This window comes from Rhincodon typus, chromosome 10 (genome assembly GCF_021869965.1).
Source record: "Rhincodon typus isolate 14 chromosome 10, sRhiTyp1.1, whole genome shotgun sequence".
NCBI lineage: Eukaryota > Metazoa > Chordata > Chondrichthyes > Orectolobiformes > Rhincodontidae > Rhincodon > Rhincodon typus.
The window spans coordinates 38967832-38990995 of NC_063341.1; the positions used below are offsets into that span (position 1 = coordinate 38967832).

Here is a 23164-nt window from a genome sequence, read left to right on the forward strand (position 1 = left end):
TTCAAATTGCTTTGAAAATATGCAAAACTATGTGACGGTGCAAGCTGAGAATTTAAATTTTAACATGCGGCCATTACCTGTTTAATGTCAAATTACATCAAAGCATTAATATGAGAATTGCATTTCTGATATTGTAAATAAAGATAAGTTGAAATATCAATCAGTTCTTAGACTTTAAACAATATTTGTACCACACAGGTTTCTTTCCAGCTTTCAAGTCTCTCATTGTAACTTCACTCCAAACAGCAGATAACCTGAATTCAGTTCTTCGAATTCAGTTCTTCTAAAAGAGTTTGGAATTACTCCCCAAATCTACTACTCAGACATTCTTAATACTTCTGTTTGTCATGTGAGTTCTTTTTTAATACAAAGTTCTTTGTGATTAATGTGACTTTATTGCTGAACGTCATGCAATATATCCAGTTTTAATGAGAACTGACAAAGTTCACCACTATATTGGTATCCTACATCGAACAGCACAGTACAGGAATTGACCCTTCATCCCACCATGACTGTGTCGACCATGGTGCCATTCTAAAGTAATCCCTGCCATCTCTCTGCATGTGGTCCATATCTATCTATTCCTGCATCTTCATGCATCTCTCTAAATGCCTCTTAAACATTGCTATTTTATCTCCTTCCACCCCCAAACAGCGTGTTCCAGGCAGCTACTACCTTCTGTATCAAAAACTTTCCGGACCAATATCTCTGTCTCAGGCTTGATGCAGTGTTCCTGTGAAGCTCAGCGCAATCTGGAACAACAACACTACATTTTTTGCTTGGAGGCCCTGCAGCCCTCTGGACTCAATATCAAGTTCAATAATTTTAGGGCCTAAACTCTCCCATGTCCTAGCCCCCTACCCTACACACCAGGCCTTGTTATCACATAGCTTGCCATTAACACTACCTATTGTTAGTCACTTACAGTCTCCATTAACAACCATTCACCCTCCTAGCCAGATCATTGTCAACTCCTTTGTCTAACCAATTGCTCATCTCTCTCTCTTTGGGCTCCATCCTATCATTTATTCCTTACCCCATCCCCTCCCTATTTTCTGCATATAAACTGATGTTTTCCCAGCTACCATCAGTTTTGAGGAAGGGTCACTGGACCTGAAACGTTAACTCTGATTTTTTCTGCACAGATGCTGCCAGACCTGTTTTTGACGACTTTTATACTCAATATCCCAACCAATGAAGGCAAGAATGCGGTATGCGTTCTTTACCACCTTTATTCCCTTGTGTTGCCATGTTCAGGGAGCTATGGACATGGACCCCAAGATCCCTCTATATATCAATGCTTCTAAGAGGCCTGCCCTTAAATGTATACTTTCCTCATGCATTTGACCTCCTAAGATGCATCACTTCACACATGTCCAGATTAAATTCCATCCGCCATTTCTCCACCCAACTTTCCAAATAATCTATATCCTGCTGTATCCTTTACTAACCTCCCCCTACAACTCCACCAATTTTCGTAGCTTATACAAACTTATTAGGTTACCTACATTTTCATCCGTTATCATGTTATACGAATTACAAACAACACTGAACCTTGTAGATCACCAGTTTATGGTAAAATATTAAATCACCACAGAAACTAATTTTGTGTTAATTTTACTGATTGTAATATGAAAATCAAGCAGTTTTTAAACCATTCAGAATGCTTCTGGTGTTAGTGGCAGGGCTGTGTGCATTTTGTGTTCCTCAACATTGTTCACGGCTTGTCAGAGAAAGTGCCACTCGAATTCTGGCTATGGTCTGGCACAAGCCCAGCTTTTTGTAAGAAACATTCAACAAATTTGTAAATGGTTCTTACTTAGTACATTTGAAAAGTGTCAGATATTTCTTGTAACCAAATCTATCTTAAAACAAGCTGGCATAATGCCAGACCATAGTGAGATCTATATGATGCTGCTGTGACCTCTTTCATTGTTGCTGAAAGAAATTAGCAATGTTGTTTCAATTTCATTTTGGATTCAAATAGATGGAATGTAAGAGCATTACAATTGTGTGGTATATTTTGAAGTGTGAAATGTGTTAGATGTTAGACAGTATTCTTTGTTAGATATCTATCCTCATGCTGAATTCATATACATTGCATGAACTGTCCGATCTTAAATGGTCACTGAGAATTGAATTGGAATCATTTAGATTTTGAGAATTTTTCCTTCAGGAAATGTTATATGTACATGGTATGTTGTAAGTGTGTGTCAGCTAAGGCTGTAAAACGTTGACTCCAGAGATTCACAGCAAGAGGTGCAAGACTAATTTCTTGTAGATGTTTCAGAACATGTGCTCCTAAGCATACTTAGCATTTTATTATAGTTTAGCTAACTATTTCAAAACTCCAGTGGGAGCTTTGTATAGTCTGAAGTCGAATCCAGCAATCTGACTTGCTTATTATGATTATAACATTTATACTTTGGAAGCAAAAACCCTTTTTTAATTCATTCATGAGATGTGAGTGTTATTGCTGGCCAAACATTTAATGCACATTGCGAGATGCTTTTGGGAAGATGGTGGTAAGCTGCCTTCTTGAACCGCTGTGGTCTATGTAGTGTAGCTAGACCCACAATGCCATTAGGGAGGGAGTTCCAGGATTTTAACCCAGTGACACTGAAGGAACAGTGATGAAATTCCAAGTCAGGATGGTGAATGGCTTGGAGTAGAACTTGCAAGTAATGGTGTTCCCATGTATTGGCTGTCCCTGACCTTCTCGATAATTGAGGTTGTGAGTTTGGAAGGTGCTGTCGAAGGAGCCTCCGTGAATTTCTGCAATGCATCGTGTGAATGGTACACACTGCTATTACTGAGTATCAGTGGTGGTGGGAGTGAATGTTTTTAAATGTGGTGCCAGTCAGGCAGTCTGGTTTTTCCTGGGTGGTGTTGCAGCTGCACCCAACCAGCCAACTGGAAGTATTCCAGCACACTTCTGATTTTGTACCTTCTTGATGGTGAACAGGCTTTGGGGAGTCAGGAGGTGGATTACTTGCTGCAGGATTCCGAGCTTCTGACCTGCTCGTGTATCCACAGTATTAGTATGATTGGTCCCCAGCCCAGTCTCATTAATGGTGTCCTTGGAATGTTGATAGTGGGGGATTTTATAATGGTGATATCATGGTGCAATGATTAGATTCTCTCTTGTTGGAGATGGTCACTGCCCGACCAAATGTTAGAAGTCAGATGACACCAGGTTATAGTCCAACAGGTTTATTTGAAATCACAAGCTTTCAGAGCATTGCCCCTTTGACATGTAAAGTTCACCTGACGAAAGGGCAATGTTCTGAAAGCCTGTGATTTCAAATAAACCTGTTGGACTATAACCTGGTGTCGTCTAACTTCTGAGCTTGTCTACCCCAGTCTGACACCGGCACCTCCACGTCATGGTGACCAAATGTTAGTTGCCATTTACCAGCCCAAACCTGGATATTGTTTATGTCTTGCTACAATTGAACATGGACTGTTTCAGCTATACTTTGTGCAATCATCAACAAAAATCCTTACATCTGACCCCATGATGGAGGGAAAATCCATAATGAAGCAGCTGAAGATGGTTAGGTCTCCCTGAGGAACTCCTGCAGAGATGTCCTGGAGCTGAGATGAATAACCTCCAACAACCACAACTGTCTTCCTTTGTTTCAGATATGATTCCAACCAGTGGAGAGTTATCCCTCTGATTCCCAGTGATTCTGGTTTTGTTAGGGCTTCATGATGTCACACTAAGTGACCCTGATGTCAAGGCTAGTCACCATCAACTGACTGCTGGAATTCACTTCTTTTGTCCATGTTTTAACAAAGGCTGCGTTGAGATCAGGTGATAAGTGACCCTGCATCATAAACTGAATATCAACGAGCAGGTCATCAATAAGTGGGTGTTGCTTGACAGCACTGTTGATGACACCTTCCAGCACTTTACCACTGATTGATGGTGGAGTGATGGGGCCATAATTGGATGGGTTAGGAATGTCCAACTTTTTGTACACCAGACATATCTGGGCCATTTTCCACATTGTCGGGTAGATGCCTGTGTTGTAGCTGTACTGGAATAACTTTGCTTGGGGTGCAGCAAGTTCTGGAGCAAAACTCCACAGTAATATTGCCTTAATGTTGTGAGGGCTCATAATCTTGCAAGTAATTCTGTGTTGTAGCCTCAGCAGATTGCCACCTAACTTTTAGATATGCCTGGAACTGCTCCTGACATGCCTCCTGCACTTTTTATTAAAGCAGGATTGATCTCCTCGCTTGATGGTAATGTTAGAGTGAGAAATATGCCAAACCATGAGGGTGCAGATTGTGTTGGAGTACAGATCTCCTGCTGATGGCCCATAGCACCTCATGGATACCAAGTGTTCAGTTGCTAGATCGGTTCCAGGTCTATCCAATTTACGTATGGTCATAAATAATCGAAGGACCAGTGCTAATCCATGTGGCACTTCATTAGTTGTAATTTTCCAACCTGCTGTTTACCCATTTTTCCTCATGCTCTCTTTCCTCTGAGCCGATCCTCTCTCAGTGCTAATATATCACACCCACCTCCATAAGCAACTTTGTGTGTGGCCTTTAGGAAATTCAAATACCTTACATCTACTGCTTCCCATTTATTTATCCCATCAGAAATAGCAGTTTAGAAGATGACACCTTCAAAACAGATGTGACAGAGACAGAGCAATGAAAAGAATGCAATTTGTCCTCATAGGAAGGAGGGTTGGACTGAAGCCAGGGTGTACTGTCACTGGGAATGAAGATAACAAAGTTGAGGAGCGAAAATATCATTTATCTGTAGAAATCTAAGAGAATAAAATGTAAATTGCTTCTGCAGCTCTGAAAGCACAAATGGGTAACTGTACCATTGACTTTAAGGTGAACGTTTGGCAACTTTGGTCCATTTTTCAAATAGTTGTTTGAAAAATTCACATTATTACAGCCTATTTAATCAGAACCAGAAACCAATTTTCTAATCAGTCCACTGATCTGGGCAGGGATTCTGCTACTTTTTATTGCTCAGCCTCTGATTATTGTTCCCTATTCAAAACACTCCATTCTAACTGTTGTCATTGAAATCTCAGATAATCTCTCTGGTTCAAAGAACAGGCAACTGTGACTACAGCAATTAAAAGGCTATGCCAATTCCTGTTGTCAAATATCACTCCTTTCCACTTTCCATGCTGAATAATCAATTCCTCCATGACACGTTCTAGCCAGAAACGTATAGTTCTGAGGTGTTTATTCTAATTACAAGACTTGCTGCAACTTTTTTTTCAAAGGAAACCAGGAGGTAAGCCATTGAGGACTGAGGTGAAGAGAAATTTATTCACCAAAAGAATGGTGAACCTGTGGAATTTTCTGCCGCAGAAAGCAGTTGAGGCAAAAATATTGGATGTTTTCAAGAAGAATGTAGATATAGTTCTTAGGGCTAAAGGGTATGAGGAGAAAGGCAGGAACAGTTTGATGAGTTAGATGACCAGCCATGAATGATGGAGCAAACCTGAAGGGCTGAATAACTTGCTCCTGTTAAGACATCTGTGAGTTCAAGGTAAAATTGTTGCGATTTATTGAGTGTATGATGGAAGTTCATAATAGGTTATTATTATGTGGGGACTCAGGTTTTAAAGTAGCAGTAATGTTTTTGTTTTTCAGTTCTGTGAAGGTGACTTTTTTAGGACCAGACTTCATTTTTAAAAGTGCTTGGTCAAAACAGCCTTTCCAATAAATCATGTGATTTAAGCTAAATGCCTGCCTTTATGCAGCAAGTCACATGGTGAGATAATTCCTTGGCCTCAGATCTTTGTACTCCAGTCATGAATTTACTTTATTGTTTATTTCAAATAATACCTTTGTAATTTAATGTATTCTAATTTATAACTCCAAGAGCAACAGATGGATGGAAAGACTCTGCAAGCAGGTCAGAAAGAAAAGATTCATGTGAGTAGAATGACAGGTTTTAGTTTTGGCAATGTTCAGGCCTTTAGAGCTGAAAAAAAGTATTGAGCACTTTTAGCAGTCCAAGTGGTCTGGGCTAGCGAAGACCAGAGTTTTCATTGAGAGTTGAATGATTGTGTATCGGTGTCTCAGGGAGGGATGATAACAGAAAGAATCACATCTGGTGAATGTGCAGGAATTCACCACAATGAAACTGCTTGCAATCTTGTTAGTTGAGTAACAAATCAAGAGTAAAGATAGAAGTGAAACTTCACTGGGATTGAGTGTCTGCAGAGGATATTGTTAGGAAAAGTCGTGAATATTCCTATTGATCATAAGACCTTTGAAAATTGTCTTTTTCTACAATAAACCTGTGATTTTTTTTTTGTTTAAGTACATTGGCAGCCTCTTGTGAATATATTCAGCGATTGAACAGGGTGGTTAACAAATCACAAAACAAAAATGTATGGTCTGTCAAGTGGGGTTTCCCCTCTAGAAGCTGAGCCATTTAATATTACTATCACATGGACTCCTAACAAGTCCTTGCTAATTTTTGTGGTTAAATAGCGTCATTGATGAATGTCTCTTCCCTGTCTTTCCAGCATGTGTACATTATAAACTCACGTATAAATATCTGGAGCAACTCTTTCAATGCTACTGTGATCTCGTGTGCAATTTAAACTTCCATTTGCTGTAGCTTGAGTGAGGAGATAGAAGTGAACTGCATTTTGGAGGATAATTATCAATGTACTATATCTCAGTCTGTCCAATAGCCGTAACTATTTAAAATAAAAAAAAACAAAAGAATTGTGAATGCTGGAAATCAGAAACGAAAACAGAAATTGCTGGAAACACTCAGCAGGTCTGGCGGCATCTGTGGAGAGAGAGCAGAACTAATGTTTTGGCCCAGTGACTGAGTTCTGAAGAAGGGTCACTGGACCCGACACATTTCCTCTGTTCTCTCTCTCCATCTGAAAGCGGATTTGTATCAAAAGGCAAAATCACAGAAACCATCCCTTGGCTGAAATGGTCTATTTATTTCAATCAAGTATGTGATTGAATCACCACTGTGATCTCACAATGTACAGAACACGCAAAAATGTTGAAATTCTATGTCCACTGTTTTGAGTGCATTGGTTACCCAATTTGCATGAAATTCCTTCATGTACTATGTTTGCTGTCTTTGGTTAAAATTATTACAGCTTAACATTACAGCTATTAAAGATCAAACATGACAGTGTTTCTACAGAATATCAAAAAATGGTATTTAAAGAAAAAAAACAAAATTTACTAAGCACCATTGACAGCCTTGAAATAGATGAAACTGCATTGATTCTACCATTACATTGCAAGAGAACTGGCAGATGTGAGTGCAGAGCATGCAGTATGAACAAGATAATGAATATAAGTGGAATCATCACCAAAACAGTAAGATAGGGTGAGATGGTGAGTCAAGGAGGTCATTGCTATGAAAAAGAAACAATGACTTTCAGGATAAATAAAAGTAGGGCCGGGGAAGACAACTACCACACAGGCGAAGTGGTTTTAGAAGAAACTAAACAACTAGGAATGCAGCTTTGTTGGGATCCTGCATGATGCTAATGTGGGAGAAGCATACAGTATCAGACCTTGTCAGAGACATCAGTAATGTGCAGGGCAACAGTTGGTTAATTTCTGAAGTCTTCAAGAACAGAGTTCCAGAATTGTACGTAATCACCAGCAGAATAGACTGGTTAAAAAAACAAAGTTCGCAAATACCAATTAGACTAGAATGAGCAATCAATTATTTTAAAATGAACAATGACTTGAGAAGAAAGAGCCCTAGTGGAAATGGCACAAAGTCAGAGCCATCCTGAAGCTGAGCCATCTACTATTCTCCATTGGGATGTAAGCCTAATCTGTTATACAAACAGAACTGTCGGCCTAAGTGATTACTAGCTTTAAACCAAAAGCACATATCTCTGTCAGCTGCATTGTACCTTATATTATCTCTGGGCCCTCTAAAGTGGGAAGGAAAGTTACAGGAAAGTGCAAGAGATCAACCTCATTATGGCAATCTGCATAGTTTTTAACTAACATATGTTCAAATTAAAATACTGTCTTCTGGCTTTTCACAGGGTTTATTTAGCTGACTGACTGGTTTTGTTTTCCCATTTCAATTTTTCTTTTAACTGCATGCAGACAAATCACAAAACAGGCTCAATAATTTCTCATTCAAGAAAGTTTCCTCTGGCATGAACCCAGTTTATTCAATTCTTCCACGCATCCACATTTCTCAGAGACAGAAGCATCAGAGACATTAGACTTTTGGATTTTGGCTGTTTTCAATCACTGTTTTGTCTGCACAGGGCTTCTGACAATAACATAACACCGGGTCCACTGAATCACCAGACAATTCCCCCCATGAGAATCCGGTCCCTGACCCATGTTTATTTTTGTATGACCATTGGATGAAAGTAATACTTAGGTATAAGCATTGGAGAGCACCACCAAGAAATCTTCTACTTTGGCCTTGAAGAACATTCCTGATTTTGATAGCAATGACGGACAGTGTGGCACTAATAACACTTTTTTGCAGCCAATCCCATTCTGCAGGAAACAAATACACATATGGGAGGGGTGAACGTGTCACTTTTTTCGGAATGTGTTGTATATGCTCCAACAGCCACATTTTATAGAGGGACAAATAGAGAACCTGAAATAACTCTAATTATGCAGAGGCGTTAGAGGAGCAGCCAAACGGAGCAGACCAAGATATGTAGTCAGCAGCGCCTGGAAGAGCAGACAAGCAGTGGTTCCTGAGACAGGCAATCAGCAGCAGTTTGAGAAGGAGAGCAGGACAAAATCCTAAGACAGACAGACAGTAAGCAGCAACTAAAGGAGTGGATGAAAGGAGGACCCTTAGGTAGATATTCAGAAATTAACAATGAACTGGGACGTGACAGGAAGGCAATAACTTTTTTTGGTTAGGTGAGGAGCAGGCAGAGACAGAGCTACGGACGAAAGAGTGGACAGGATGATAAATATGTGGAGATTGAAAAAGAAAGCCAAAAACAAACAGTGACATCACAGGAAAGTCATGAGTTAGTTGATCAATTAGTAATTCCTCTTGGATACTATGTTAAATTTCAAAATATGATAAAATAAAACTTTTATAGACAACTTCTAATTATCTAGTTTATAATTTTTTTAAGAAACTATAGTAGATTGTGAGCAGCACGGTGGCTCAGTGGTTAGCACTGCTGCCTCACAGTGCCAGGGACTTGGGTTTGATTCCACCCTTGGGCGACTGTCTGTGTGGAGTTTGCACGTTCTCCCCGTGTCTGCATGGGTTTCCTCTGGGTGCTCCGGTTTCCTCCCACAGGCCAAAGATATGCAAGCTAGGTGGATTGGCCATGTTAAATTACCCATAGTGTTCGGGGTGTGTAGATTAGGTGGGTTATCGGGGGATGGGTCTGGGCGGAATGCTCCAAGGACTCGTTGGGCCGAAGGGCCTGTTTCCACACTGTAGGGATTCTATGATTCTATGTGAAGTAGGGAACTAGTGATTTCATTATTTATCATCTTCTCAAGTGGTAAAGTTTAAGACTCTAAAGTTTAAGTTGGTATGGTATGTGATGGTAAGAAGGCACATTCGTTTGTTTAATAATTAATCATGTAATTAATTTCTTAATTAAGACTTGATGAAGATGGCAGGACTGATGATGTGTTGTGATTGCAGAGTGTGAAACTCCTGGATGCGAGTGTGATTCAGGGCGCACATATCTGCAGTCAGTATTTACAGTGTGAGCAGCTTCTGCTCAAAGATTATCATAGAATCCCTACAGTGTGGAAACAGGCCCTTCGGCCCAACAAGTCCACACCAACTCACAGAGCATCCCCCTATAACCCACCTAATCTACACATCCCTGAACACTATGGGCAATTTAGCATGGCCAATCTTTGGACTGTGGGAGGAAACCAGAGCACCCCAAGAGGAAACCCACGCAGACACGGGGAGAATGTGCAAACTCCGCACAGACAGTCGCCCAAGGGTGGAATCGAACCCGGTTCCCTAGCCCTGTGAGGCAGCAGTGCTAACCACTGAGCCACCATACCGCCACTGGAATCTGACCTGCAGACACTGTGGCACATCAGGAAGAAAAAGTTACCCGGGCACATTATTCCATGACACAGTCATCCTCTGAGGATAGGATCTTTTGACTTGAACATTGGTGAGGGAATAGAAGGTGCGATTGTGAGTGATGCAGGTAAGGGGTTCCAGAGGACGAGACTTTAGTAGCCTTAGAATCTGCAAAAGGCAAACAGGTTGGAGGTTTCTTCACCTTGTTTGGTTGAGAATGAATGTTGGTGGTTAGATGAGTTAACTGACCACAGCACCATGATACAGAAACCTCTTCAAGTGGAGTGAACAAACAGCAATGCTGCGCTAATAGAAGCAGATAGTGAGGAGGATTTGACACTGCTTTCTGCAGCAAAAAGCAAGAATCCAAATGATTGTATTACGTACCAGGTGCCAGGGTTTGGTATATCTGCTGTGGGCTGGAAAGGATCTACGATGGGAGGGGGAAGATCTAGTCATCATGGTCAATTTCAGTGCCAATAGATAGACAGAAAATAAAGAGGTCTGCATAGTCTATATGAGGCTCCAGGCACCAAATAATCATAACCTTAGAGATAATAATTTCTGGATTAATGCCTGAGTCATGTTCATAATTAACATTGGGTAAATAAGATTAGAGAGATGAATGCATGGTTGGTGTGAGATCCAGTTTGTGGGGTATTGTCACGAGTAGGAGAAAGTGGGCACTTTACTGTGGAGATGGCCTGTACCTGAACTGTGCTGGGGCTGGTGTTTTAGTGAGTCACATAACAAAAAAAAAGGATTTTAAATGTAATAGTGGGAAAAAGGGATGAAATTTGGGAGGATATGGTAAATTAATGAGTAGTGACTTGGCAAGAGAGAAAAGTATTTGTTTGAGAAATGATGCACAGACCATAACCAGAAAGAATAAAGAGTACAAATCTGAGTAAATCAATAGATAAGGCTGGAGTTTACAGAAGCAATAGAACCATTAAATCCACATTGACCCTCAAGAGCATCTCAACAGATCACCTCCTTATCCTTGTAACCCACATTTCCCATGGCTAATCCACCTAGCCTGTACATCTCTGGACACTATGGACAATTCAATATGGCCAATCCACCTAACCTGCACATCTTTGGACTGGGGACAGAAACTAGAGCACCCAGAGAAAACCGACATAGAGAGAACGTGCAAACTCCACACAGACAGTGGCCCGAGGGTGGAATCAAGCCTGGGTCCCTAGTGCTGTGAGGCAGCAGTGCTAACCACTATGCCACCATGTTGCTTTCATCAAAGAGCAAATGAAGTCAAAGTAGATGCCATGAATTTTGCAACTTTCTTTACCTTTGCCCTAGGCTTCCTGCACTCTCACACTCAGCTGCGCTGAACTATTACTGACAGATTCTTCTGAGGCTCCGCAGCTTCTAAGACTTTTCCTGAGACTGACCCCACATCAACTACTATGTTCCTTCACATCTCCAGACTCCTAGCTCCTCCACAGCTAGAGCAGGACGTTTTTGGGACAGAATCTTATCCCCATGCTCTTTGTTCCTGACTGACTAGCAGCTTCAAAGTAGTAACCTTCTCCCCAACTGCCTCTGTCCAACTAGTAAAACAAAATGAATGGCTCTGTGTCTGAATATATGCAAAATCATGCACATGAACTCAGAACAAATAGAAATAAATAAATATGAGTTGAGGAAAACAGGATATAGAAGCAGTTTGGGTGGGGATAAGAAATGCTAAAAGATAGAAGTCACTTATTGGAGCAGCATACAATAATCACGTGGTAGAGTAGACAATAAAGGAAGGAAATAATGGAGCTTGTAAGAAGGATATTGTGATAGGGAAATTTAATGTACATATAGACTAGATCATTTAAATGGGAAAAGGTAACCGGGATGAGGAATTCACAGAATTTTTTTCAGAAACAGCACATTCTGGAGCTAACCTAAGAGCAGGCTGTACTAGACCTGGGACGGTGCAACAAGATAGGAATAATTAATGACCCCATAGTGGGATTGGAAAATTGTGAATATCACTCTTCAATCAAAAAGGGAGGGAAACAGGAAACTAAAAGCCAGTTGATTTCACATTTGTATAAGGAGTATGTTAAAAGTTATTATTAAAGACATTATAGCAGGTTACATAGAAATGTTTAAGGTAATCATTCAAAGATTTGTAAAAGGGCAATGACGTTCAACCAATTAGTTTTGCTCTTTGAGGAAATAACATGCTGTGGGTAAAAAGGAACTCGTAGATACAGTATACAATCTTTGGATTTCCAGAAGGCGTTTTGATAACTACATCAAAGGTTATTGCTGAAAGTTAAACCTGATGGTTTGGGGAAGCAGATTGGCTATTTAACAGGAAACTGAGAGCAGGCATAAATGGGTCTTTTTTTGTTATGCTGCTGGAGTGTAATGAGTGGTATGCCACAACAGTCAGCATTGGCCCCTCATTTTTTTTTATAATTCAGATAAATGACCTGCTGAAGGAACCAAACAATGGTTGCTAAATTTGTTGATGTCATAGAGCTTGGCAGGTAAGTAAGACATGAAGGATATAATAGGAGATTACAAAGGGATTTGGATAAGTCTAGTGTGCAGGCAAAAAAATAACAAATTGCGTATAATCTGGGCAAATGTGATGGTGTCCATCTTGGAGGGAGGAACAAAAAATGGTATATCTTCTATGTGGTGAGAGGAAGCAGAGGGATCTGGGTGTCTTGTGCATGACACTCAAAATATTAGTATGTAGGCATAGCAAGTAATTAGTAAAATTAATGAATCATTACTATTTATTGCAAGAAGAATTGAATACAAAAGAAGGGAGGCTTTACTTCACTTATACAGGGCACGAGGCAGACCACACATGGAGTACTGTGCAGTGTTCTTAAATAATAGAGTCTGGCACGAGTGGCACTAGAGAATGTGTGATGGCTGTATGTTAATTAAGAGTAAGTGGGTGAGAAAAGCACTTGTGGCACTGGTAGTGTTCCCACCTCTGAGGCAGATGGCCCGGGTTCAAGCCCACCTGCTGCAGAGGTGTGCAAAACGTTTCTAAACTTTTTGATTAGAAGCTATCTAATTGGGTAAAAATTTGACTGTGTGTGTATATGTGGGCAGTAAGTAATTACTGAGGTTGCAATTGGTGGGTGTGTGAGATGGAGTAGCCATTTTGGTTGAACAGGAAATTCTCCACAGTGTATGAGTCAATAGTCAACTATCTTCCAAGCAATTTTTACGTTTTGTTGGAGGGAGAGCTAGAATGACAAGGAGAAATATTCATTTTTGACATTTCTGTTAAAAAAATCCCTGGTTGGAATTACAACTCTGATTAGATTTTGTGGTATCGATGATTTTGTGTAGAGCCTCATAATTCTTTTATTATACAGCTCACTCTTCTATTGTCTCACTATTGACTGCTTTCTCCCTTTTGGTGTAGTCTGCAATTGGTTTTTTTATGTTATTTAGATAATTGAGACTGGGAGCATCTTCGATCAGATTTCAGGTGTTTTGTTTTAACTGGAGATTTCCACCTGAGTATTATGTAATACAAAAATCCTCTCTGCAAATTCTTATTGGAGAGAAGCTTAATTTTCTTTACTTTTCATGTTTTACAGGACATTTGGGCTTCCAAGACAGCTTTGTCACATCGGGCGTGTTCAGTGTCACTGAGCTTGTCAGAGTGTCACAAAGTAAGTGAAAACATGTAATGTGAACATGGATTTTATTAATAAAGATACTGGGAAAATTTCATCTGTGATTCACATCACACTTAATATTACTTAACTGTCATCCCCCATTAAAAAAAAATACAGTTACATTTATTTTCTACCAAGGTAATTCTGGTGTTCTTTGGTTAGTCATTGATCACATTTTTGTACAAAGCACTTAACAAAATCTAATCAAGAATGTCAGTTGGCAACCAGCTCTAATGTCTTTTGTAACCATCTCCCCTGAAGTGACTTCAATACTTCTCCTATACAGACATGATGCAAGATATGTACCAGGTCCAGCAGGATAGAAACTTTTCACCCGGTTTACAGTGTAAACTGTTAGATTTTGAAGGTTTGTTACCCAAAGCTCCTATGACAGGCAACCGACCATTTGTAAGGAATTTTCAGGTAGTTTTGATTCAAGTTTATTAAGAAACTGTAGTTTAGATAAATGCCATTCAGCCTTTTCATGCTCCCTTTAACTTGATTATGTGTGCACAATGCCTCCCAGACTGACTCGGTTTATCCCCGTACTTGTTTGCGCGTCACCCTATTCCACTCCATAATCCACCCCTCCTGCCTAATTAATATGACCCCCCACCAACAGCACTAGAAAATCACACCACAAAGATGTTGATCCTATTCTGGTTCATGTGCAACCCTTGGACTTGTATGGGCCTCACCTTCCTCAGAAACAGATTCAGTGTTCCAAAACAAAAACATCAGAGTTAACGTTTCCGGTCTGGTGACCCTTCCCCAGTTCTGAGGAAGGGTCACTGGACCTGAAACATTATCTCTGGTTTTTTTCTTCACAGATGCTGCCAGACCTGCTGAGCTTTTCCAGCAACTTCTGTTTTTGTTCCTGATTTACAGCATCTGCAGTTCTTCCGTTCTTTATCCAGTGTTCCAAAACCCTGCCTCCTGCTCCAACTGTTCAGCCACGCATTTATCTGATCTGTCTGTCTATTGTTATTCTGACTCGCACTGGGAATAATCCATAGATTGACAGTCTTTGAGATCCTGCTTTTCAATCTGCTACGTAGCTCCCTAAATTCTTATTGCAGGTCCTTAGCCTTCCTTCTACCCACGTTGTCGGTAGTATTATGAACCACAATATCCGACTGTTCATCCTTCCCCTTCAGAATTCCCTGTAGCTGTTCAGTGACATCCTTGACCCTGGCCCCAGGGAGGCAACACACCATCCTGGGGTCATATCTATGGCTGCAGAAATATATATCTATATCCCTCACTGTCGAATCTCCTACCACCACTGCTCTTCCTCTCTTTCTCCTTTCTTCTTCCATGCTACGGCTGCACTCCCCACAGAAATTTTATTCTCAGCGTTTTCCAACCTGGGAAAACTGTTGTTGAGTGAGATGCATTCCTGACTATCTCTCTGCTTCCCTACTACTGACTGCTGGTCACCCATTCCTTCTCTGACTACATTTGCTTTAATCTGCGGAGTGACTGCATCCAACAATGTGCTATCCATGTAACTCCCAGCCTTATGGATGCACTGCAGCACCTACAACTGACACACAAGGACTGAAACACCATGCTCAATCTAGTCAAACCAGTGGCACTTCCTGCAGATGTTTCCATCCTGAGTGCCAGGAGTATTGAAGACTTCCCACGTAATGTGGTTAGAAGGAGATCACAGTTGGGAAATAAATATTCAGGGGTGCGTGACTTTGCAAGAGGACATGCAGAAAGGAAACATGCAGCTGAAAAAGCTTTTCTGGTATGAGATGGAATAAGTACTATAGAAATTACATTGGATTGTAAGGTGCAAAATCCATATGTACATGAAGGTAAGAAAAATAACAAGGAGAAGACGACACTAATGGGTGTGGTCCAGTGGCTATTCTGTTGAGCTGACAGTAAATCAGGAGATAATGATGCCATTTTAAAAAGGTAGTACATTGATCATGGGTGATGTTAATCTTCATGTAGTTTGGGAAAATCAAGTTGGCAGAGGTAGCCACAAGGTAAAAAAAAATTACTGGAGTGTAGTCAGGATGGTTTCCAAGAGCAATATAAAAATGGAAAGTGGTGGAGAAACTCAGGTCTGTCAGCAGGCCAATTTTCTACTTTTCAGAGCTAACGTTAACGCCTGTTTTAGATACCTATATCCCCTTTACTGCCGTTATCACTGCCTTTGTCTTTTGCTCTGGGCAGGCTCACCATCTGTTCCACTTGTTCCTCTTCCCTCTCTCGTTATTATTATGCTAATGACATTTTCTAGCTTTTTTCAATTTGAAAGCCAGACCTCCTGTGTTTCTCAAGCACTCTCTGCTTTTATTCCAGAGTTATAGTATTGTGCTGTTATCCCAGAACAATATGTTGTGTATATAACCAGACATCACTCTACATAGGATCTGCGTAAGAGTAATAAAGTGTGCACAATAAATGATCCCCAAGTTGGAAACAATGGCCATAACATGGTAGAATGTAGCATTCAGTTTGAGTGTGAGAAGATTATGTTTGAAAGTAGTGTGCTAAACTTAAGTCAGAATAATTACCAAGGAATGAAGCAGCGTTGGCTGGAATGGACTGGGAAAGGAGTTTAGCAGAAAAGACAGACATTTAAAAAATAGGTGTCAAAATGTATCCCAGTGAGAAAGAAGGATTCCAGGAAGAGGACAAACCAACCATGATTATACAAGGAAGTTAAGGGGAGTGCCAAATTGAAAGAAAAAAATAATTTGAAATATGGTAAAATTAGTGATAAGCCTGAGGATTTGGAACGTTTTAAAAAAAGACGATAGACGATGTTCAAAAACTAATAGAAGGAGAAAATAAGCTTTGAGGTAAACTGGCAATAATGTCAAAATAGACAGTAATAGTTTCTTTTACTATACAATAAGGCAGAGAGAAGTCAAAGTGAATACAGGTCCATTCGAGAATGAGACTGGAGAAATAATAATGATGAACCAGGAAATGGCAGAAGAGTTGAATAAATATTTTACATTAGTCTTCACTGTAGAATAACATTCCAAAATAATAAATAATCAAAGACTAAAAGTTTGGTTGAGGGTGGAAAAAATATAATAACTATCACCAGAGAAAAAAAGACGAGAGAAAATAATGGAGCTAAAGACTGATGAGTCTCCTGGATCTGATGGATTGCATCCTATGATATTAAAGGGAGTAGCAACAGAGATAGTGAATACACTGGTAGTAATATCACAAGAATCCTTAGATTCTGGACAAGCCCCAGAGGATTAGCAAATTGCTAATGTTACACCCTTTTTCAAAAAGGGAGGGAAAAAAGAAAAGTTGGTAATTATAGGTCATCTAACTTGACATCCATCATTGGGAAGATGTTATAATCCATTAGCCATGATGGAATAGCAGAGCATTTCACAATACATAATAAAACGAGAGGAGTCAGCATGCTTTCATGAAGGGGAAATCATGCCTGACAAGTTTATTAAAATTATTTGAAGAGGAAACAAATAGGACAAATAAAGGGGAATCATTAGATGTAATATGTTTGGATTTTTCAAAAGATATTCTATAACGATCCATACATAAGCCTACTTATAAGACAAGAGCACATGGTGTTGGAGGTCGTCTATTAGCATGGATACAGGATTGGCTAAATAGTAGAAGACAGAGTTGGGATAATGTTGGCATTTTCAGGATGGTAACATGTTACTAGTGGAGTGTTACAGCGATCACTGCTGGGACCACAATTATATACAACTTGTATGGATGACTTGGATAATGAAAGTCACCACGTTTGTAGATAACACTAAAACATGTGGGAGGGCAAGAAGTGAGGATGGTACAGAGTCTAAAGGGACATATAAACAAGTAAAATAAATGGGCAAAAGTTGGAAGATGGAATATATTGGGGGGAAAATGTAAGCTTGTGCACTTTAAGAGGAGGAGTTGAGAAAAACTCAGCAGCGAGGGATTTGGGCATCCTTGCGCATGAGTCACAAAATGTTGGCATATAAATTTAGAAGGTAACACATTGGCCTTCATTTTCAAAGGGAGTGGCAGATAAAAATAGAGAAATTTTGGTAAAAATATGTAAGACACTAATTAGACCTGGAATACTGTGAACAGTTTTGGTCCTTATCTAAAGGAAGATGTACTGGTATTGAAGGCAGCCCAGAGAATGTTCACGAGGGTATGGAGGCATTTTCTGATGTGGAGAGGTTGAGGAGTAGGTTAGGCCTGTATTCATTTGAGTTTAGAAGAATGAGAGGTGACTTTTTTGAAACAAAAGATTCTTAGAGGGCTTGACTGCGATATGAACACCAAGAAATGGCCTATTATATTTGTCTCTGTGGGATGGTAACAGAAAGAGTGCTTTCAAATGAGGCAAATAGTACACCCAGAATTCATTGTCTCAGCATTTGTTCAGACCCAAAAGGTTACCATCTCCAATGTGGACACCTGTTTGTTTTGGCATCATTCCCTCCTTGGTCTGCCTGTGATTTGTTTCTCTTTTCCCCTATATGGAGTTGTTGGATTTCTCCCTGGCTCCTCATTGAAACTATTCTATCGTCCTTCATGGTCTGTGGCTCATCTGTGGTTGTTAATGCTACATATAATTTCAGCAATACATGCTGTAATTATATATGCAGGGACTTAAAAGATTCTCCAGCTTTCCCTTCATCCACACCCATCTTATATATACTTTTACAGTATTTCCCCACGACTCCCACTCAACTTTCAATTACCGAAACTCAAAATTGCTTTTACTTGAATTTTTGACCCCTCCTGACTAGTACCACATTAATTGTCATTAAATCAGTTTCTCAGCAGATTACATGTCAATGCCATGATCATTGAAAATATGATTTTTTGCTGGCCAGGTCACAAAAACTGCATTTTCAAGTATGTGTACATGTCTGAGACCTACTTTTCAGAGCATTTTCATCATGCTTTCCCTCATGTTAGTTATTTCAGATGAAACAAATCACTTCTGCATGCTTACACCAGTATTCTAATACCTTGCCTTACATTTTTGACTTTGTGGTGATTTAATTAAGTGACAGACACCCCCACCCCAAACCAGCACTACCCCAAATCTTGATATTATCCAAATGGTAAAATCATCCAGTACAGTTCTCTTTAATGGGCAAGTGAACATAGTTCATAAAGGGAAAGCGTTTAAATTAATTAGTCTCATCTACATTTTTAGTGGATCTATTCCATTTAACTAAACTTAAGGTGAGTTAATACCGTTAATGTGTCATTTTCTTGTCACCATCTTTTATTAGAAGTAGGGCATACCATTAATTACCATTCTATCTGATTCAGGAGTTCTGGAGAAACCTTATTATCCATTATCTTTAAAACAGAAACCAAACATTGCTATGTAGTTTTTAGCAATTAACTAATCTTGTTTATCTGTTGTATCAATTTCTGTTATCAATCCCTGTTTCAGAAACAGTTATGTTCAGGCTTTCTGGGTTTAAGTGGAGCTTTTATACTGGGGAGAATGATTGCTATAAGTATAAAGGTAACTTTCACATCTGTCATTCTCAAATAATAAACTACATAAGATTTTTGCTGCTCCATGTTGTGACATCCCTACAAGCCTTTTGTTTCATACCTTGGGCATGTTCTTGTTGTTTTGACGTATTCAGTCAATTTATGTGAGGCTGTTGCTATATATTGCTGGCTGCTAGAAGTTCCTGCATTCTGTTCAAATGTTTGTTGCCAGCACTTGTACCATGACTTTTGAGACTTTGTCTTTGACCTGTTACATTTTCCTTGCTTGCTAATATTTCAGGGGAATTGTTTGTTTCAGCTCCCAAGTTCAGTTGGTTAATTCCATTGTCATTTCATTTTTAAATCCCTGCTAAGTTTGATAGCTTGTCTGAGCCAGGTTACAGCACAGTTTGGATAGAATGGAATTTCCTGAGCCATCGGGGAGATGGGGAACGAAGATATTTTCAGCCAGGTGATGAACCTGGTACAAAGGAGGAATTAGCACCCATCCAGAGACCATGTTGTTCGAACATGTCACGTTTTTCTGAGCATGTCACAGGAGCCCAATCTTTACAGATATTTCAGCAGAGGGGCAAGTTATGAAACATGATTATCTGCTGGAGAAGGATTTCAGAGTTCCTCACTTACCACCTTGGACCCTGCATGTTAAAGATGAAGTCTATGCTGTCTTGATCCTTAACACCACTGTCTTATTTCAAGGTGCCATGGATGACTTTCATCAGAAAAGATGTATGAAAAAGAGCATAGAAGTATCAAGTAGTCTATTGAGCACATTATTCTCAGCCCAGTATGGAGTCACTTCTGCACACAATCATCCTCTTCCCATAGAAGTGCCCAGTTTCTGCCCTACTCTTGCAGCTATGATGTTTATGTGGCTGATCTTGTTACATTTCTGATGACTCTGGCCTGTTGCTGGACTTGCTGATGGCGCTGCAGGTCAAAGGAAATTGGCTGGGCTTTCAGTTGTTTGAGATATTTGTTATCTAGCTTTACATAGGATGAATGTTACTGTCACTTTCTTTCTGACATCTGGATGTTATCCAGATCTTGCTGTTTATTGGCAGGAACTGTTTCATTATCAATGGATAATGTGAAGTTGTCAGCAAATGATATTTTGGATGTAGTGCACATCAATAATAAAGCAGCTGAAGATGGTTAGAACATTTTTGCAGAGGACCTACAGTCACAAAGACAGCACCCCAATGATGTCCGAGAGCAAGAAATAGGGGCTTTTCTTGCCATCAGCTGCTTTATCCTACTTACCAGCCCTTCTCAGAAAATTGAGCCAACCTCTTTCCACTGCAGGAATTGGCAGACTCCTCACTCACCTCACACCTCATATAACTCAGTGGAAGAAGCAACAGGAATCAATTTTCAGTAATCAGGAACTGCAGCTGCTGTTTCAAATGACATCTGCACATTTCTGTTCCAGTCCAAGCTTGCAGCACATCACACAAACCACAATGGGAATGCAAAAGTGGTATGCAAATGAGGTCAACTTGAAAAACCCTGCAAGGTCCCTTCTGGTCAACAGAAACACAGAATGTGGTTGGGCGAATTTACTTGGGCTGCAAGGGCAGAGTTCCAACCCTCCATATGTAGGAAATGAAGGATGCAAACCTAATCTGAGTAAACACTGTTGTATAGCAAGCTGGAGCTTGAATATGTTGTTTAATTCAATATTGCCAACTGATAATTAACTTGATGGCCATGCTTTGAATTTGATTACGAAGAGGCTGCTGATATCCCCAATGTTAGAGTGAAATAATGCCTAGAAGAATCTTGCTCCTTTAACCTAGGAGGATTTTTTTTTGATTACGTTATCCAAACTGAATTGTTGTCTTGAAACGCTTATTGCTTAGCCATGTACTAAAATTCACTAATCATCCCTGAGTGCGGTGCCCTAGTTTTTCGTGCAAACATTTCTATTTCAGAACAAGAGCACTTCAGTCCCATTCAAGAGCAGGTTTGATTTCTGCTCACTTTCACCCTAGCATTATGTCTCTGTTTGGAGCTCTGGTAATTCTCATCTCAAGTTCTTTTTTTCTTTTAGGCTACAACACACACCAGTAAGGTGACTTATACCTTTTGTCCTGTAGTCTGTACCATTGAGCACTCTTTAAAAACCCAATGTAATAAACAAAAGCCCCTGGTTGTGTTTGTTGCTTATTCAAACAAAATAAAGAGATAGCATCCACTACAGTAGCAAAGTATTGCACCTGGATTTTGCCAGTGAGAATTTTTGAAGCGTCGGCTGTATTTTTCATGTGAGGACTAGTCTCCCTCTAATTTCTCACCACTCAGTGTTCTTTCAGGAACACACTACAACTGTAACCATTAGTGTAAATGTACCAACTGCTCCCACATCCCTCCCAACACTATTACTACACAAGGGAAAAACAGAAAATGTACAAACTCCATGACTGGTCTGCCAGAATCTGTGAAGAAATGCTCGACAAAAGATGGTTAACATTTCAAGGACTTTGTCAGAATGGATACAACATCTGGCATTTATTTGAGTAATAGACTGCATAGGATTGTGTTCATCGAATTGGCAGATATTGAGTTTCTGTCTTTCTAGTTTTCCATTTATGTCTTTCTGTACATAGTCCCGCCATCTATATTTTTCCCCTAATCTTCTATCATCTGGGACTTAGAAAGAGTTCAGAGGAGTTAAACAGCAGCCATTACATGCAGTCTCTTGCTAAAATGCAACATAAGCTGAAGCAGCCATAATGCTGTTAATGTAGACAATATCCCAAAGCACTTTGTGAAGGAAGAAAAGGTTAACAAGTTCTTATTTCTTGCCAGTTTTTCATTATTTCACAGCTCTCTCCTGCCTGCTGGAGTACTTCATCCTAATTGAGCAGTGCTTTGCAAAAGATATTCAATTTTCTACCTCCACTATGGCCTCTCTCAGTACCATACACAGTGTTGATTAGCACTAGCCCTACACATTCTTCTCACAATGTTCTTACTGTCCTTCCAATGTGATACCATGTCTCTGCTCTGGTGCACCCTCCAGCAATGTGGCTGGGAAAAGAAAATCAGTGTATAAAAAATGGTGGGGCAGTGCCTTGCCTTATTGTAGTACCGTTTCTTGTATCTTTTAGTGTTTTGATTTTTGTCATTACCCTCCATATGGACAATAATTTGGCTTTGAAGCAGCAGTGGATAGAAATAAAATGGTTCCTGGTAATTAACCAGTGACCATTGCTGAAGGGGTACACATTTGGACATGTGAGCACATGGTTAGGTTTCAGTGTGATCTCTTCCACTGTCAAATAACTTTTACTTTTTTTTTCATTTTAATACATTTTATTCATAAAATTTGTAACGGTACATTATATAATAGTTCAAACTGACACAGCATAAATGCAATATGTATGAAGATTTGAAACAGGAGCAGAAGTAGGCCGTTTTACCCCTCAAGCCTACTCTGCCATTCAATACAATCATGACTGATCTGCTTGTGTTTTGAATTACTCCTTTCCATCTAAGACTATTAGAAGTAGAAACAGGCATAGGTTGTTTGGCCCCTCAAGCCGACACCACCGTTTAATAGAATTATGGCTGATCCAACATTCCTCACCTCCCCTTTCCATCTATCCCCAATAACAACTGATTCTCCTGTCTATCCATTTTGGCATTAAAAAATATTCAATGACCCACCTTCCAATGCCTTCTGAGGCAAATAGCTCCAAAGTTGAACAATCCTTTGAGTCCCTTTCAGTAGATCAGTTCCTTTCAGCACAGTACGTGACATACCTCACTACACTTGCCACTCCACGTTATGTGACAGTGTACATTTTCATTTCATGTCAAACATTCTCTGGGGGCTTTTGCATGATGTCCAGTTTTTCACTACATGATGGTGAGAGGGCCTTAGACCATCAAGTCTTTACAGTGTCTAACCTAAGTTTCAATGTATTCCTCAGTACCTAGTACTTTGGAATAT

The 23164-nt window shown here is 39.9% G+C and overlaps 1 protein-coding gene across 16 annotated transcripts in view; it reads left to right on the forward strand.

Moving 5' to 3' along the window:
* nfia (nuclear factor I/A) overlaps positions 1–23164 on the forward strand; it is a 508381-nt gene that overhangs the window by 299807 nt on the left and 185410 nt on the right. For all 16 annotated transcript variants that reach the window (XM_020525466.2, XM_020525335.2, XM_020525596.2 and 13 more), the window contains exon 4: positions 13636–13710. In XM_020525466.2, the coding sequence (XP_020381055.1) occupies positions 13636–13710 (75 nt within the window). The remainder of the gene's footprint in view (positions 1–13635; positions 13711–23164) is intronic.